General features: G+C 39.4%; 1 protein-coding gene across 3 annotated transcripts in view; it reads right to left on the bottom strand.

Moving 5' to 3' along the window:
- ATRN (attractin) overlaps positions 1–18,605 on the bottom strand; it is a 146,647-nt gene that overhangs the window by 103,569 nt on the left and 24,473 nt on the right. For all 3 annotated transcript variants that reach the window (XM_045808244.2, XM_087853723.1, XM_045808246.2), the window contains exons 2-3: positions 8,467–8,550; positions 4,462–4,575 (exon numbers count right to left, since the gene is read on the bottom strand). In XM_045808244.2, coding sequence (XP_045664200.1) covers positions 4,462–4,575; positions 8,467–8,550 — 198 coding nt within the window. The remainder of the gene's footprint in view (positions 1–4,461; positions 4,576–8,466; positions 8,551–18,605) is intronic.

The following is an 18,605-nucleotide window of genomic DNA, read 5'->3' as shown; positions in this document are numbered from 1 at the left end:
AAAAAGGAGGAGGAGGAGGAGAAAGAGGAAGAGGAGGAAGAGGAGGAGGAAGAAGAAGAAGACGACGACCACCACCACCACCACCTAAATGTTCATCTGCGGGGAGTCAGATGAATGAATCATTCCGTATCTGTAAGTCTGCAGAACTAACAAGGAGCTCATCAAGGCATCCCGTTAAGTAGGGGAAAAAACAAGCTGCAAAACAATGGGCCTAGTGTATGTATACATTTACACATATTTAGATAAGCGCATATATAAATAATGAAATGGAAGAATACAGAAGCGGGAAATGAGGAGGAGGGGCCGGGATTTTCATTCAATAAGACTTTTCAATATAAAGACAGAATTCTAGAAACTCGAGAACTCCGAAGGTGCCCCGGGGTTTATAAAACAGTGAAGCATTTTGCATCACGTAGTCCACTAACCAATATTTACTGATGCTGCAGTGAGGCACTGTTCTAGGTACCAGAGAACAGCAGTGAAGGACTCCCTGCCTCCACGGAATTCACATTAGAGACATGACAAATAAGCCTAGATATCCCCCCCTCCCCCAACACACACGTGTGTATATGTAGCACCGGGCAGAGATAAATGCTATGGAAAGAAAAAAACAGTGAAAGAACAAAAGGCGCTACTTTAGAAAGGGGCAGTTAGGGAAGGCCTCTTGGGAAACGTGACCTTTGATCAGAGACCTACATGAAAGTTTCAACCATCATCATCATACTTTCATCAATTTTATGTACCAGAACCCCTTGAAATGCTGAACAGAGAAGTACCTATAAGAGGGCCACCTCAAAACAGGTATGTTGCAAGTAATCTTCCCATAAGAACGACCAGGAATGACTGGGGGCTTCAGTCACATGTGGAAGACCCGCACTCCTCTCCTCGCAGGAGCTTCGGGACCAGAGATGGGAATGCCGATCCTCACTCCACAAGCCTGGGCAAGTCATGGACATCCGGGAACCTCAGTGTCCTCAAATGCACATGGATAGAAATCCTACCTGCCCCGCAGCGATATAATGAGAAGCAAACTATCAGAGCACGTGAAGTCCTGAAACACTGCCTCACACTAGTAGGTGCTCAGTAAGCGATGGCTCATGGTATTTATCATTCATATGGTGGGGACATTTAAGGGTGCAGGACAAACAGAACAGGAGGAAGGAGGAAGGACACAGTCACGGCAGGGGTGAAGGGCCGTCTGCACTAGATGACCATGATGCTGGAGAAAGGGGGTCAGCTTCCCCACTGTCAGAGAGACTCGGGCATTGGCTTCTTTCCACTTTGAAAACTTGACATTGTGACAGCTTTGGAATGTGCCACTTTCTCCCAGTGAAAATAAAACAACTGGTTTATGACAAAAATAAACTTCTACAGGGTAAATGAACACGAACACAGCCTCAAGCCAGCATGCAAGGCAATGGAAAGTGCGTGGGTGAGAAAGCGATGCTGCAAGCGTGCCATTCAACTGTCACCCCGAGCCACCTCCCACCTCCCTCCCCATCTCCTGCCCCCAGGTAGATAAATACATGCAGCCATGGCTTACGTGGCAGCCACTTGTTCAACTTGAGCAAATCAAGGACTGCCTGCCTTGGGGTTCTGTATAATCTTATATTTTAAACCATTTGTTTAGAACCATTTTTGAAAATCGCTGTTCAAAGATATTTTCTTAACTCAGTAGAATGGTGCCAGGCAGACATGGGCTCTCTGAACACACCTGGGGCACACCCTGCCTTCACCAACTATATCAGCCGAGTTTCCTAGCAATCCTAGGTTTGACACACCTGTCTTCTTGCAAGACTGGATGCTCCTCAAGGGCAGGGAGATGTGGAAGGGAAGCCAGGATCTTAAAGTCAGGGGTCAGAGTCTGGCGACGGGGCTAGGGAGGGTTTGTACTTCTGCCTGGTGAAGGAAGGTTCATGAACCTGCGAAGTGCCTGCCTTTGACTGCTTCTCTGTGTGCCGTGGTCTGACCACGGTGTCAACTGGGTCACTGGAGTGCTAGACAGATGACGGACTCCTGCTTTTAGTAAGCTCTTCTAACAGCTCTTCGTCACAGCCTAAACAATTGCCTTATCAATACATGACTTCTCCCACCCCCACCGCCAGAAAAAACAACCAACTCTAAAAGGAATAACGTTCTGATAAAGAATGTTCTCAGAAAGGAAAACTATTCTCCCTGCCCCCTCACCACTACCACCTCTGCAGAGGAGCTGCTCCACAAAGGTGCTACATTTACACATTTGTTGAACTGGGCGCACCACAAACGCAAAAGGTGGTAGAGCTGGAAGAATCCTGCTCCAGCGGCTCTCAGATTTGTCTGCTAATGGAACTTGGTTTGAGACACAAGTTTCATTCAGAACTTCAACACGTAAAAGATAAATGCCATCGACCGGTTCAGAACCAAGTCAAACTTCAGAGTTTGCCACACACCCAAAGAAAACACGGTACAACACGGTGACCTGAGGGAGCAGAAGCTGAGGACCAGAGCGCTTACCTGACGTGTCCGAGTTCACACGGAGACTTGGGAGGAACTGACGTACACGGTGTCCCCACCTCCTGAATCCCACGGGGTTCTTTCCTGACTGGCTGGGCTGTGTGCCAGCAGGCTCTCACCACTCTGCCTCCCCCCCACACACACACACATCGCCGAGTTGATTCTTCCCTCCAAAGCTCTCCTGACCCAGCAGCACTCCTCAGCCCCCATCTTGTGACAGCGCCCTTATGGCTTCAACAGTGGTTTTCAAGGTATTCTGTACATCACTGCTTTAGGGGTTTTGCGTTTCAGGCAAATTTCCATTTTTAAACACATATTTGTTCACTATCATTTTAGAAACTTCACACTAAATATGTTCTAAGTTTAAATTTTAAAATAATCAATGTGTTAATTTATGTTACCAGTTAACCAGCTTTTTTAGAGAAAGAAAAATCTTCCTGTTATTTGTACATACACTCTGGCTTCTCTCAGAAGTCAATGACTAGAAAAATTAAAGCCTCCTGCTTGCTTTGCTGCTGCTCTTGTTTCACGTGTGTGCTCATCAAATACACAGTCCAGGGAGCCACAGGGCGATGCACCTACATGGCTGATGTTCCCACAAGGGCTACTGGAGACCTGAGTCAAAGCGCCCAGCACATGACAGGGACTCCATGAATTCTGGTTCATGAACTCAGTGTCGAGTGAACCCCCATCAAGTATTATCATGAGAGTACCCTAATATAGGCAATTTCCATGCATGTGTTGTAATTTGGAGTGCCTCTTGCCATAACCCAAAGTATGCTTCAAATTCTGGCATAAAAATATGTCCACCCCACACTTGGACGATGACATTTTAATGCTTAGCATGGCCTATCCACCCCGCTCTTTGGCTCCATTAGTGAAACTTTGAAACCCAGAAAATGACCTAGGTTCTCAGTTCAAAGATATGCTGGAGAGAATTCTAAGCCAAAGTAAGTAGAAAAATATAAGGGCACATTAGTCCCCTGATTTCCTGTGTCCTTGGGCTGCTTGTGTACTGTTTAATCTCTGTTACCTCCTCACTGACATGAAACATCAACTAGACTAGCCCCAGGTGAGGAACACAAAAAATATTTGCTGAATTGGTTTCTTTTTAAAGTCAGGGAAATAAAATGTCTGAGAGAGAGAAATCCAGAAAGTCAGATGCAGATGAAAAACTGACAGCTATGGCTCTCTAAGGGGATGTACATTTTAGAAAAATATATTTTATAAATCCTCTATCAAGTAAAAGGAAGAAAAATGGATGGTTTTGAACTCCCATGTAGTCAAAAACATAATAAACAACACAGCTACTGACTGCTAATAAAAACTAAAATGCCGAAACAACAGAGAACATATATTTAGTGTTAAGCTGTTTCGTTTAACTACTAATAGGGAAAACACTTGTTTAAAAAAATACATAATTGGTATTTTCCTCATTTTCCACAGGTTACTCTTCATTTTCTGTGTATTCTTCCAAAAAGTTCCCTTCACCCATATTAATGCATATATATAAACACACACGCGCGTGCACACACACACACACACACACGAGATCTGGATTCAACAAATAACTCCTGAACGCCTATGCAATGAGGAACACAAGGATCGAGGTGCCTGTGGTTTGTGATTTAAATTTTTCACAGAAATAATATCCAATATATTACTCACAAAACATTTTTTAAATGTACACTTCACCACCACCGTAAGAAGTAAGTGAGCTTGATACTACTACCACAGTTTTATAGATCAGGAACCTGAAACGAGAGGTCCAGCCCTCTGCCCAGAAACTTACCATTGGCTAAAGGAACCCAAGTCAGGCCTAGCGCACAAGCGACAGAGAACTCCAGAACTAGTACCCTCTCCATGAAATAAAGGTGGTAAGCAATAATAAAAGCTTGCAATCTAGGAGGTAAGTCTGAATTCAGAAATCAAATAATGATTAACTAGGACTTCGGTGACAAAACTTACCTAAAGGCAGCAACTAGTGGCGCATAAATTGAGTCTCCATCATAAACATATAAATGGTCCCAACTACACTCTGTAGCAAAATGATTGAAACGAAGTCTCATTATTCTATTTGGCCTGAAAAGAATAAGAAAAGCAGTTTATAATCATCATCATAAGTATAAAACATTGGATGAGAAAACACAGAGAGATCGATTTTTAAAGAACTTACAGGGAGAGAAGAAATGAACAGTACATAAACGACATCCCTTCATTTGCTGACAATTTATTTCATACTTACCATGTGCAAGAGACCGCTAAGCACGCAATGGTAAACAAAATCACCAGGCTCTCTGCCTCCCTGGGCCTTGCAGTCCATCCAGCAGCTCTTCTTCAGCAGCCTGTGAACCGACCCACTGGCCCTTCTGTTTCGGCACTTCCTTCCTTACTCAACCTCAGATTCCACATTACGTCATTTCACAAACGCCACTGCCAGTTCTCTATACTTGCCTACCCTTCTGCCCTTCCATGGAACTACCTGGCAAAGGCCTGGTCTAGAGGGCCTCTGGACTTAGATTTAATGCAGAAAACCAAGCCTACCACTGGGTCCTCGAGACCACCAGGTAGGCTGGTTTCAGGACTGGTCACAGCTCACCAACTTCCAACTGGCACTTCAAATCTGCCAGCAGCGCTACTACTCATTCTCTCCCTCCTCCACAATTGCTGCTCACACCCAACTACTATTTCAAACCATTTGGTCCCACCTCCCTGCTTAAGCTCAGCACCCAGACAAAAATCTCTCAACACCCCATTTTCCAAAACATATACACCTGTCCCCTCCTCTGTCCACCTCTCAAACACTTCACATCTCCCTCTCATCTGGAACTTTCCACATCCTCATTTAAATCTCCCTAAGTCTCACATATTTTACAAAAAACCACAAAACATAAAAACGTCAAACTTCAACTCTCCTTCCAGCTACTACCAAACCTATCCCTCTCTCTGAAGAGAGTGAACCTCCACACAAGACTCTGCTTTCTCTGTTTCTTCACATCCCACTCACCCTCTTTGCTCGCAAACCTGGCTTCCACCCAAACACTCCACTCAAAAACCTCTTGGTAATATTAGCACCATTTATATCCTGGTGATGCCTAATTATACGTCTCCAGCCTAGGCCTTCCCTCTACCCCACACTCATCTACTTAACATCTCTAACTAAGCAAACAACTAAAGAAGTTCACAAACAAGTTAACTCGGCTGATGATGGCTACCGTGAAGACATGAAAGGAATGTGACGTGTACAACAGGTAGTAGGGAACTACCCCAGAAACCTTTGGAAGAGATGAGAACGACAAGAGATAAGCCATGTGAAAAGGATAGGGAACAGCACAGTCTGAAAGTGCAAGTGAGAAAGAGGTTGATGTGTCCAAGCAACACGAAGAAAATCAGTGTGTCTGAAACATAGCAAACAGAGGACACCTCATGAGATAAGAAGTGAGAGATGGGCAAAGGGGCAACAGCAAAAGCCAGGAGGCCAATTTCAAGGCTACTGCATGGCCCAGGAAAGACAGGATGATTGGTGTCTCACAACAATTGTAGAGATGAAGATGAAAAGGAGAAGGCAGTTGGACTGGAAAGACATTCTAGAGGGAAAACGGGCAGATCTTACTGATAGGCTGAATACGGGGATGAGGGGAAGAAGGAGTTAAAGGTTTTGCTTAGGCTGAGGAGGAACAACCACCAGGAGCACCTTCAGAGGAATGCTGCAGAAGGAGGTCAGATAGCAATGAACTGCTAGAAAGCACAGGGGCAAACAACTCTTTAAAGCAGCAGTTCTTGAACTGTGGGCTTTGCAATGCAGGGAGGGGCCCTGGGACTCTTTAAGGTGGTCTAAGAGGTCAAATCTATGTTCATGATAATCCTAAAATATCACGTGCCCTTATCAGCACATTGGCATTTACTAATGGTTCAGGAGCGATGGTGGGTGAAAGAACCTGCTGGCACCTTAGGACAGAGCAAGGCGGAAGCACCAAACTGGACCAGTAATCACTGTTACTCTTCACCACTACATGCTCGAGAAAAAGGAAAAATGGGTTTCGGGTAAGGATATCTTTATTACGCGGTAAAAACTATTAATTTCATTAAATCTTGACCCATGAGTACATATCTTTTGAATATTCCACATGACAAGACAGGAAGCACTGACAAAGCATTTCTGCTGCCTAACACAGGACAGTGGTCTCAAGAAAAACCACTCGTGCAACTGTTTGGGTGGTGAGCTGAACTAGTTCCTTTTTTCCCGGAATGCCATCTATCATTTTTACTTAAAAGAACAACAAACTATGGTTACTCAGATTTGTATATTTGGTGATACTTTCTTAAAAATGAACAAAGCAGGTCACTTCAGAGAAAACCACTGACAGCATTTGTTGCCAAAGATAAAATGTATACTTTCAAGCAATAGAGTTATGGAAATTTGCATCTGCCACCCATATTACAACTTCCCAAAGCTTCAAACTTTCTGATGAGATTAATGGTGACGTTAACCAAGTGATTTCTTTTTCAGGTTATATCATGCAATATATCAAAATCTGGAAGATCTGCATAACTCATTGAACGATAATTTTCCAAATAACCCATATATCCTGTTAAGAGTTAAAGATCCATTCTGAAGTACAAGAAAACCAACAGATTTTAACTTAAGTTCCAGAAGTTCATAAACATTGTTTCAGATTCCACACTGCACTTTACTTTTAGGAAATTAGCACCTGTCAAGCTTTGATGTAGTATCAAAGAAGACTACCCAAAATTATTTATAAGAGTTATTAAAATCTCCTTTCTTTTCCTACTACATATTCAAGTGAAGACTAATTTTCTTCACATTCTTCAACCACAATAACATATTGTAACAAAGTAAATGCAGAGAAAAATATAATAACCCACCTATCTTCTACGGAGCCAGACACAGAAGAAATTTTACAAAAATGTAAAACAATACCATTCTTTTCATTGATTTTTTTTTTAAATATAGGGTTTCCTGAGGGCTTCAGAGGGGAGGGGGATGGGGGAATGGGATAGACTGGTGATGGGTAGTAAGGAGGGCATGTATTGCATGGTGCACTGGGTGTTATACGCAACTAATGAATCATCGAACTTTACATCAGAAACCAGGGATGTACTGTATGGTGACTAACATAATATAATAAAAAACATTTAAAAAAATATATAGGGTTTCCTTTTTCATAAAAATATGTCATATTTGCTGACATGTAGTAGGCTTATCATTGCTTTTAAATGAGTTAATGAAGAATTTCCTTAGTATTAATTTATTATATGATGAACACAGATATAACCCACATAAACAAAAGTTACTTGGAATTCTCTAAATTTAAGAGTATAAAAGGGGTCCTGAGACCACAAAGCTTGAGAAACTCTGCTTTAAAGATCTGCCATTAAGAGAGGCTCCTGGGTGGCTCCGTCAAATAAGCAACTAACTCTTGATTTTGGCTCAGATTCTAATCTCAGGGTCATGAGTTCAAGCCCTATACTGGGCTCCATGTCCACCATGGAGCCGACTTAAAAAAAAAAAATGCTACAAAGAGAAGGAAAAGGCAAGAGCTGGAGGGTACAGGAGGCCCAGAGAAGAAGCCATTTGAACAGGTAACAGTTATTTTTATTTTCCTGCCCACAATAAAAATAAGTACTTACAAAAATTATATAATATTGTAATTTCCTATAGCTTTAAGCAAACCATTTCAAATACTCAACAGTTTTAACTATTATAATTGACAATATACAAATTTCTGGTGTGTACAATTCATTCATAGCTTTAAATCAACACAAAACTTCTTTTCAGATTAACAATGAAGATTAAGAAAAATAACATCAAATTCACTTGTCAGATGAAAAGTTATCAAACAAAAAATATTTTAAGTACTTTATGTTACAGATTGTTAATTTTACTTGTAAAAAAAGTAATGCCACACTGAGCTCGGGAAAAAAAAAATTAAACCAGCCATTACTACTTACTGTCCTTCAATGAGCCATGTGCACTTCGTTTTATATTTATAATTTCCAGGTCCATCTGTTACAAACCCAGAAGATCCAGTTAGTCTGTAATGCAAAGTAAAAAAAAAAAAAAAAAACACTTAAGTCCATCAAAATTTCACATATCGATATCTTTCTTAATTCTCAATTCAAGCATAGTGGGTACATTAATGTATAACCAGAATAAAATCACTGGATAGTTATAGTCAGTGTATACAAATCTGGGTGAAAAGAGTACCTGCCATAAACTTAAGAAAAGGGGATACAAATACATTAAAACCAACAGGAATAAACAAAAACATATCTCAATCTTTCTAGCTAAGACAAGAAATCCATACTTTGTACCATGAAAATGGCTACAAGAACATACTAATATGAGTTGGTTTTTAAAAAGTAAGATCATACAGTCACAGGTACAATTAAAGTGTATTTAATACAGTAACACTGTGGAGAACATAACTGAGTTGCACAAGCACATCGAGCCACACACACAAGGGACCCGTCACATTCATCTTGCTTCTGGAGGCGATCCACACCCCCGCCCCCAGGAGCAGTGTCCATCAGCACCTGCCTTCCCACACTCCTGCTGAATCTGAAGTTTGTCAATATTTTTAGGTCTTGCCGATATGATAGGCATGAATTGATAATCTCATTCATATTTTGGCTGGTATTAACCCTGAAGCTTGAATATCTTCTCGTATGTTTTGGTCATTTGCATTTCCTCTTTTGTGAATTAAAATTCCATATTCTGTGCCACCAAGTTGTCTTTTTCAAATTAATGTTCAGGAGCTCTTTTTATATTAAGGAGCTCCCATCTGCATGTTAAATACACTATAAATATACTTTCTCAGTTTGCTTTTTTCTTTATATTTCGTGTCTGTTATCTTTTGCTATATATAACTTTTTAATATTTAAGAAGGATGCTATTTCCTTCCTCACTGCTGTTTCCAGATCATTTTTCCTCTGTCATCCGTCACCAATGTCAGCCTTTCTGAAACAGATGTTCTCCTCTGGATCTGCCTCCCCTACTTTCTGAGTTAACTACTGACATCCCAGTTACTCCTTCTCACCCATTGATACTTGCATCTAGTTCACTGCCTTCCATTCAACTACATCAACATCCAAGATGTTCCAATCAGAACCTAAGCTCTCCATTTCTTAACTTCACCATTAACGGTCTTTCCTCCACCCCACATTAGTCATCCACTTCCTGCCATTATCTGTGACAGCAAAAGCACCAAAATCTTCATTTTAGGCATCCTATGTTATAACCACCATCTCTTATGTCTCAAGTTCATTTAGCCTAGCTCCCCTTTTCCAGGAAGTCATCAGCCCTATGGGGACCTCCAATCCACTGATCACTTCTTCATGTTCATCACCCACCACCCACACATTTGACTTTCCCACTTACATAGTTAAGATTCCATGGTCCATCACAATTATCACCACCTGCAAATCCCTTGGCTTCTTTCCCCCTTTTCTCCCTCTACTGTACTTATCTGGTTACTGATATCTCCATGCCTTACTCCCAATATCCATTTTACCCCCAAAATGTTAGTCTGAGCCAAACATGGTTTTCTGTGCCCCTGCCAATAACTGATTAGAAATGTGTATCAGTTAAGATTAGGTCCTAACGCAACTGACAGAAAAACGTAATTAGTAATGGCTTAACCAAGATATAAAGTCCAAAGGAAAGATATACAGAGCACATAAGGGATTTCTGTCATCTCATCAGGGACCTAATGCTCTTCTGTCTTGTTGCTCTGTCATCAACATGTGGCTTCCATCTCATAATCCAAGACGGTGGCTCCAACTCCAGCTTTTATTCCCACATTCTACCAAGTAGGGAGGAAAAGAACACAAGGTGCACAACCCCTCCAAGTCAAATAGGACAATTCAACTTACATCCCGTCAGCCAAAAGTTATTGACATGTTTAAATGTAGAGGGAGGCTGAGAAATGTAGCCATTAGTCCAGATGACCATGTACTCAATGAAAAATCAGGATTCCCTTTACTAGCAAAGTGGAGAAAGGCAAAGAAGGGTCATTACTAGTCTCTGTCACAGCATGTAATCTAATACTTAGATGTGAGGGCAAGTCTTGATGCAGGGCTTCCAGGAACTATTTTTTCATTCTTAAGAAAGACAGTGTGGTGGACCGGGAGATGTATCACATAATCTCCCCTTTGAGGAAGGACTTACTGCCTCGTCAACAAGCAGCCTCCACATGTCAGTTCCTTCAGGAGCTGCCTTGCCCCGGGTCACGCCCTGCCCAGGGCAGCTCACACCATAGAGGGTAGAAAGGCTGGAGTATTTCAACCCAACATGAAAGAACTCTGACAATCCTTTGTTCTAAGCTCCCCTTTGTCAGGCCTGCACTGAAGCTCAACTTCTTCCTTTGGCCAATTTTGGTTCCTGCCCCTTCCTCTCACAGGTGTTATAACCAATTTGTGCCCTGAACTCCATCTCAGCAAAGCAGCCATCCTGCTACAAGGTTGAACACAAAGCCAACACCAAGAATGACAAACCAAAGGAATGCAAAGGTCCATGAAGAGCAGTACCAACCAACCAACCACAGAGGTGACTCCAGGTTTATGGGCTAATAAATTTCCCACTGGTTACTGGTTCATTGTGTGTATGTGTGTGGACACACTTTAGGCTCTTCTAGTTCAGAAAGTTTTCTGGCTTTCTATAATCTTGTTTTGCTCCTAAGAGTTTCTATGAATTTCACATACATAGACATACTCGGGTCTTTGCAAATCAGCATCACATTTAGAAAATAGGTCGTTTTAATTTTAAATATTCACTTAGTATCTTTAAATCTAGCACTTATATAATTTTACAAATAATGAATAGTTATGATCACAGATAGCCTTTTATCAACTAAAGGATAATTCTCCTTTTGTAACTTCTCTCCCAAAGTACTCCCACCCACCCCACACTAAAATAAACATTTAACTACCTAGTAAGCATTCTTAATTATTTTTCTTCATACTCATGAGCCCATGATATATGCACAGTTCTCTTCAATTAATTTTTGGCTACACAAATTATTATACAAACTTTTCTACATCTTCCTTTTCTCACACAACAAAACTGTGAGAATCTCTTCAACTAAACAAGTATTAGTCTAATTCACTTTTTCCATGAAGCATAATCTTCTAACCTATTGAGGTAGCATTTTTTTTCTGCCTTTCTCCTACTAACATTCATTTTGTTTTCAGTCAGCTGGCATTATGCACATTGCTGCAATAAATATCCCTATACATATGGCCTTACTTGTGCTTTAATTTCTAAGAATAGAATCTTAGGAGGAGGATTACTGGGCCAAAGGAAGATGAATTTTAATTGTTAACCAAGCTGCCAAATTATTTCCAAAACGGCTGTAACAATTCACATTTGCACCAGCAGTACGTGAGAGCATGCTATTCTCCACGTCCCCCTGTATTCGGTATTCTTGTTTCTTTTAAATCATTAACTTGAAATTCTCCAAGTTCTAGGGAATGGCCAATAAGTGTTTATGGAAAAGGGAAGGCCAGGAACATCAACTACACTTTCAGGTCAAGCTTTGTACCATCCCTGGTGATCCAGGTACAGACACCAGTACTGCCTGTGCTCACTTCACCAGCAGTCACACAAAGGCATCCCATTGAAACATAAAGACTCTTGAACAATATGAAACCGGAAATACAGAGAATTAATAACTCCTTGCTTCTACCAAGTTTCCAATTCAAGAATACACTGAGGGTGATTGTACATTAAAAACAAATACAGGGAAAACAGGGGAACCCTCCATAGGAGGCAGGTTTCAAAGGAGTCACCTTATAATTATTTCCTTCTAATTATTAGTATTATTACCAAGCAATGTGGCCTATTAAAAAAAAAAAAAACAACAACACCTCAACTTTTCTCACCTGTTTATAGATTTTCCTTGTGGTCACGTATGTAGGACATTGATAATCTTTGACCAAAGTTCTTTGGACATTAAAAAAAAAAAAAAGACAATCTATTGTAGGAATATAAACTACTATTGATGTGTAATTCAGTTTATTGAATGCACTATTCAACTCCCTTATATTCTCACCTGTTACCTACTAGATCTATTTCTGAGAAAGGTGTATTAAAATCCCATACCATGACACATTTGCCATGTTATTTTTGCTTTATGTATTCAGCTATTTAGCCGTATAAGCTTGTAACTATTAGATCTTCATAAATTGTCCCTTTTATCATTATAATAACCATTTATACAGTTTGATGTTCATGTTTCACCTTGTCTATTATTATAATTACTGATATTTTGTTGTTGTTTTCTTGGGCCATAGATCTTTATCCAACTCTGTATTTTTCATATTTCCTTCTCAAGTTTTCAAAAGCTCTTCTTCTAAACAGGACATGGTTAGGTTTTGTTTCTTAACCTAGTCCAACAGTTTTACCAGCACAATATAATTTTTCACATTTAGTGTGACTGCCATACTGATTTGATGCTTTCCAACCAAAATTTTAAATCAGTAGTAGTGACGAATAATTTATATACAATAAATGGCACCTTAAATGTACAATTCTTAAGTTGTGACAAATGTATACACATGTGGAACCCTCCCAAACAGCACATAAAACAGGTCTGTTACCCCCCCCAAAGTTCCTTCACACCACTTTGCAGTTAATCTCTCCCAACACTGATCTTTCTATCACTATAGAACAGTTTTATACATCATCAAGGTATGAATCTTCACTGCTCCCAGGTCTCCCAGTACTCCTCCTGCCTCAAGCACAGGTAAGATTCTGCTCATCCATTTAGCAATATATTGACCTTGTGGAGGTCACGAAGATCTACTATACATCACACATCATGGTCTTTGTCCCTTGCTACACTGGCCCAGCTATACACCAGTTCTCTGTCTGGGAGGATCACAACAGATCTTAGATCCTACAGTTTCTGATAGGTCCCCCCAGCAAGCTGGCTCAAGAGAAGCAGAGTGCTTGCAGTTGGGAGAGCCAAGGAAGCAAGCCTCATTTCAGCTGCCATGTTCCCATCAGGCTGCCATGTTTCCCTCTTGGCTCCTCTTCATGGCTAAAATCCATTTATGTTTCGACTTTCTGTTGCTTTCTTTTTTTTTTTTTTTTTAAAGATTTTATTTATTTATTTGACAGAGAGAGACAGCCAGTGAGAGAGGGAACACAGCAGGGGGAGTGGGAGAGGAAGAAGCAGGCTCATAGCGGAGGAGCCTGATGTGGGACTCGATCCCGGTACGCCAGGATCATGCCCTGAGCCGAAGGCAGACGCTTTAACGACTGCGCTACCCAGGCGCCCCGACTTTCTGTTGCTTTCAAGTAAAACCATCCTAACTACTAATTTTACCAATTCTACAATGAATACTTCTCCCCTAATGGCTCAGAAATCAGGATGTACTATAAAATTAATGGCATGTCACAGTTTAAAGGAAGTGTTTTTTTCTTTCTTAGCAGCACACAAGTTAAGGGTGCATTGTGCACTCAACGGCATCTTAGCAAGCTGAAGCTACACATATGGCAAACTATAAACCTGGTTGAACCCAACTCTGCTTCCTCTGTATGTGCAACCATGTAGATGGATAAAACTAAAGACACAACATTGTGCTGACTGGTCTCCACGTTTATGAACACACATCTCAAATAGGTTCTCAGCACTGCAGGACAACACTCCTTCCATTTTCCTGGCCAGTTCACTTTTATACCGCATTATCTCTCAACTTCCCAAACCCTCTTTCCTCTTTTCAATTTCAACTGATGATCAGTAGATTGCTTTACTCATTTCATGTGAATTTTCCCCCAGTGGAATGTAAACTTCATAACAGTAAAGATTTTTGTCTCTTCTGTTCACTATTTCCAGTGCCTAAAAGCGTGCCTAGCATCTTTACGACACCAAGTGAACAGTAGTGGAAGAAGAAATAAATTAGGAGAACTATACTTTCTTTCCATTACTAAATGCATGTTTTGTCCCTAGTTACAAAGAATAAACTATCTAAATTCATCTAGGGTTAAATCCTCTCCCTAGGTCCAAAATTCTCAAATTCTACTCAGTCAAAGGCACCAGCAGAATTAAACCTAATTCCAACCTCAACCCCACACTTCTCTCTACTGGATCAGCATGAGATGAGCTATCGGATTCCCTTCTTAAAAAATAAACTTCCTTCATTCTATGTTCCTCTCATGCTGCCACTTCTGTGCTTTTACAGCAAGTCTTGAGAATTTCCTACTCTCGCTGATAACTCCCTCACCTAATTTCTTAACCCATTCCAGCGAGGCTTTAACCCTAACTTCCCCAGCCCCCCAAAATCCTTTAATCAAGGTATATGAACACTTGAAATAGTTGATGCCTCCCTCTTTCTTAAAACACTTTCTTCACTTGGTTTCCAAACCCCCCTCCCACTCTCAATTCACAGCTTCTTTTCAGTCCCCTCTGATAAGTCCACCCGCTTGTCCCAGTCAGTCTCTAGTTGTAGGAATGCCCCAGGGCTCCACCTCAATCTGCTTCTCTGCAGGAAGACATCTGGATCTCATAGCGTCACAAAACTTTAAATACCACCTATATATATTTTTAACAATGAAATTTTCATCTCTATGACGGTAACACCATTCTCCTGGTTATCCCAGGCAAAAACTATGAATAATACAAGCATATCCTCTGTCAAAAACAAACAAAAAACTTTCATTTTTTTCCTTTAAATATTTATGACTTTATTATTTTTCTGGCCTTATTACAATTAGTTAGGATCCCCATTATGATACGGAAAAGAATTGGTGATTGGTAAGAATTGGTGATGTCTTGTTCTCAATCTCAAGGGAAAACCTTCAGTATTTCACCAGACAGTGTGATATTTACCCTAAGTTCTTTGCAAAAGCCTTACTTACTACCAGATTAAGGAAGTACTTTCTATTCCCAGTTTATTAAAGATTTTTAACATTAGTGAGTATTGAATTCTAGTTATTTAAAAAACTGTGTATCTAATGATCATTTGCCTTTTCTCTTTATTCTTTTAATGCTGTGAATGATATTGATTTTCAAATATTAAATTGACATTGAATTTCTCAAATAAACCCAAGTTGGTCATGATTCTTTTTATATTTTGCTGGATACAGTTTGCAAATATTTTAAATGTTTTTACAGCTTCATAAATTAGACTGACCTGCTTCTTATTTGTCAGGTTTTGACAACAAAATTATGCTGGTTGTATAAAAATAGGAAAGGAATTTCACTTATTTTCCTATCTGTAGGAGAGTCTGTGTAAGATTGGTGATATTTCTCTTATAAAAGTTTGGAAGAATTCACTGGTAAAGCCATCTGGGCCTGGAGTTTTCTTTTAAGCAAGTTGGTTTTACTAGAGTTGGCCATTTCATCTAAATTTTTCAAATTTACTGGAATAAACTAATATCCTATGATTTTTCCAATGCATGTAGGCTCTATAGTGATGTCCTCTTTATCATTATTGATCAGTAATTTGTTTCTTTAACTCTTTATCAATCTCTCCAGCAGCTTATCAATTTTGTCATATATATATTTTTTAATTTTTATTTTATTATTATTTTTTTTTAAGTAATCTCTATACCCAATATGGGGCTCGGAACTTACAACCCTGAGATCAAGAGTCACACTCCACCAACTCAGCCAGCCAGGCTCCCCTCAATTTGGTTTTTTCTACTCTAATAGACTGAGTATATTTTGCAGTCTTTCTATTTTCTTCAGTTGAAAACAGATCACTGACTTCCAACCTTTCTTCTTTTTTAGTGTATGCATTTAAAACCCTTTCATTCTCAGCATTGCATTAGTTGTACCCATAGTTCTGACATATAATACTTTCATTATCATTCAGTTCAAAATTTCAAATTCCCAGGGTAATTTCCGTTTTGATTCATGAATATTTTGAAGAGCACAGTAACTATATGGTGCAGTATTCTCTGTATGTCAATCAGCACAAGTGTTTTAAAATCTTTGTTCTATTAATTACAGAGAGGAGTGTTAAAATATTTTTAACATCAATGGGTGTTAAAAAAGCAGGAGGAAAACCTAATGAGGAGCAGGATATATACATGGTTTTAAAGCGTTTCCCCATATATTGCTTACTGGTTGCAAGGAGGGAATAAAATAATAATTAGACAGTGGAAAAAAAAAACAGACAACACCTCAAACAAGAGAACGAAATTAATATAAAAAATAATGGAAATATAGGTGTCATATGCCTCCAGGTATGAGATCCTGAGAAGGGCCATCCCTTCACCTATGCAGTATTCTGACCAAGGATGCATAACTTGAATCTAACCATGAGGAAATATGAAACAAAAGCAAAATAAAGAACTGGATTAAAATGGGGGGGATGTATTCATGAAAGAGTGTCAATATCATTTATTAAAAAAAAAAAAAAAAAGAGGAAGAAAGGCAGTAGAAATGTTCCACATCAGGAGTCAGCAAAGTACAGTCCTTAGGCTAAATCCTGCCTGCTGATTGTTCATGTAAATAAATTTTATTGGAACATAGCCATGCCCTTTTGCTTACTTATTGTCAATCGCTACTTCATGTTACAAGAGCAGAAGTGAGTAACTGTACAGAGACAAAGCAGAAAATATTCACTATCTCGTTCTTTATAGAAAAGATTTGCTGACCCATGTTCTAGATTAAAGTAGGCTATAGAGACATAACAATTAGATGCAGTACCCAACCCTAGACTGGATCTGGTACTGGAATGGGGGGGAGCAAATAATATAAAGGACATTATTAGGTCAACTGACAAAATGTAGTACAAACAATAGATTAGATAAAGGTATTGTATCAATGTTAAATATATTGAAGGTGAAAACTGTACCTTAAGATTTAAGTCTCTTAAAATGATCACTTCCCTTAGAAAATACACACTGAAGTATTTTATATAAAGGGTCAAGAGCCATGAGATATTTATATATCTTACTCTCAAATGGTTCAAGGAAAACCATTGTGTGTATGTGTGAGAAAGGGAGAGAGCACAATCAAATTCACAAATGACAGACTGTTTTTCAGGCCTTTGTCTCTCTGAGCTTTTGTCTAGGAATGTTTTCCAAGCATATCTTACAGTTCATTGATTCTCTCTTCATCTGCATCTAAGATTCCTAAAATCAGTTACTGTATCTTCAGTTTCTGCTCTTTTTTATATTTTCTAGTTCTTTGCTGAAATTGTTCATCTAGTCATTTAAATTCTTAAAGAGATCATTTATTTCAAAGTCTGTTTCTAATCATTCTAATTGCTGACTCTTGTGTGTCTCCACGAATGTCCTTTTTCTATTCCAAGATCCAATCCAGAATCCAACACTGCAATTCGTTGTCACATCTTCTTGCCTCCCTGAACCTGTTTCTTTTTCACGATTAAAATTTCAGTTGAGATAATAGATTCACATGCAGTTATAAGAAATAATACACAGTGACTCCTTATATACTTTGACCAAGTTCCCTAAATGGTAATATTTTAAAAAACTACAGTAAAATATCACAACTAGAATACTGACATTGATAAATCAATCTTATTCAAATGTCCACAGTTGTACTTTTACTCATTTCTGCGTGTGTGTGTGTAAATTCTACACAATTTTGTCACCTGTGTAGGTTCATGCATCCACCACCAGTCAAGATACTAAATGGAACCAACACAAGGACTCCTCATACCGCCCCTTTGTAAACCTACAGCTCCCTCCCACATCCCCCCCACAGTACACATTCTTAACCCCTGGCCACATTTAATCTGTCATTTTATCTTTATGCAATGTTCCTCTTTGTCTCTGATAATTTTCTTTGCTCTAAAGTATAATTTGTCAATTATTAATATAGCCATTCCTACCCTTTATTTTTTTCAATTAATGCTCATATGGTATACTTTTCCATTCTTTTATTTTCTACCTACATACATTGTTGAATTTGAAGTGACTTTTCTACAAGCAGCATGTAGTTGGATCACATTTTTTCATTCAATTTGCACTTCCATTTTAGGTGATTATTACATTTATAGTAATTACAGATATGTTAAGGCTTAAGTAAGCCACTCTATTATTTGCCTTACATTTTTCTCTGGTTCTCATTCTGTTTCTCTTTTTGTCTTCCCATGGGTCATTTGAACATTTT

Source organism: Ursus americanus, chromosome 22 (genome assembly GCF_024610735.1).
Source record: "Ursus americanus isolate L20-20 chromosome 22, mUrsAme1.1.p, whole genome shotgun sequence".
Classification (NCBI taxonomy): Eukaryota; Metazoa; Chordata; class Mammalia; order Carnivora; family Ursidae; genus Ursus; species Ursus americanus.
This window is presented reverse-complemented; position numbering and strand designations above follow the sequence as displayed.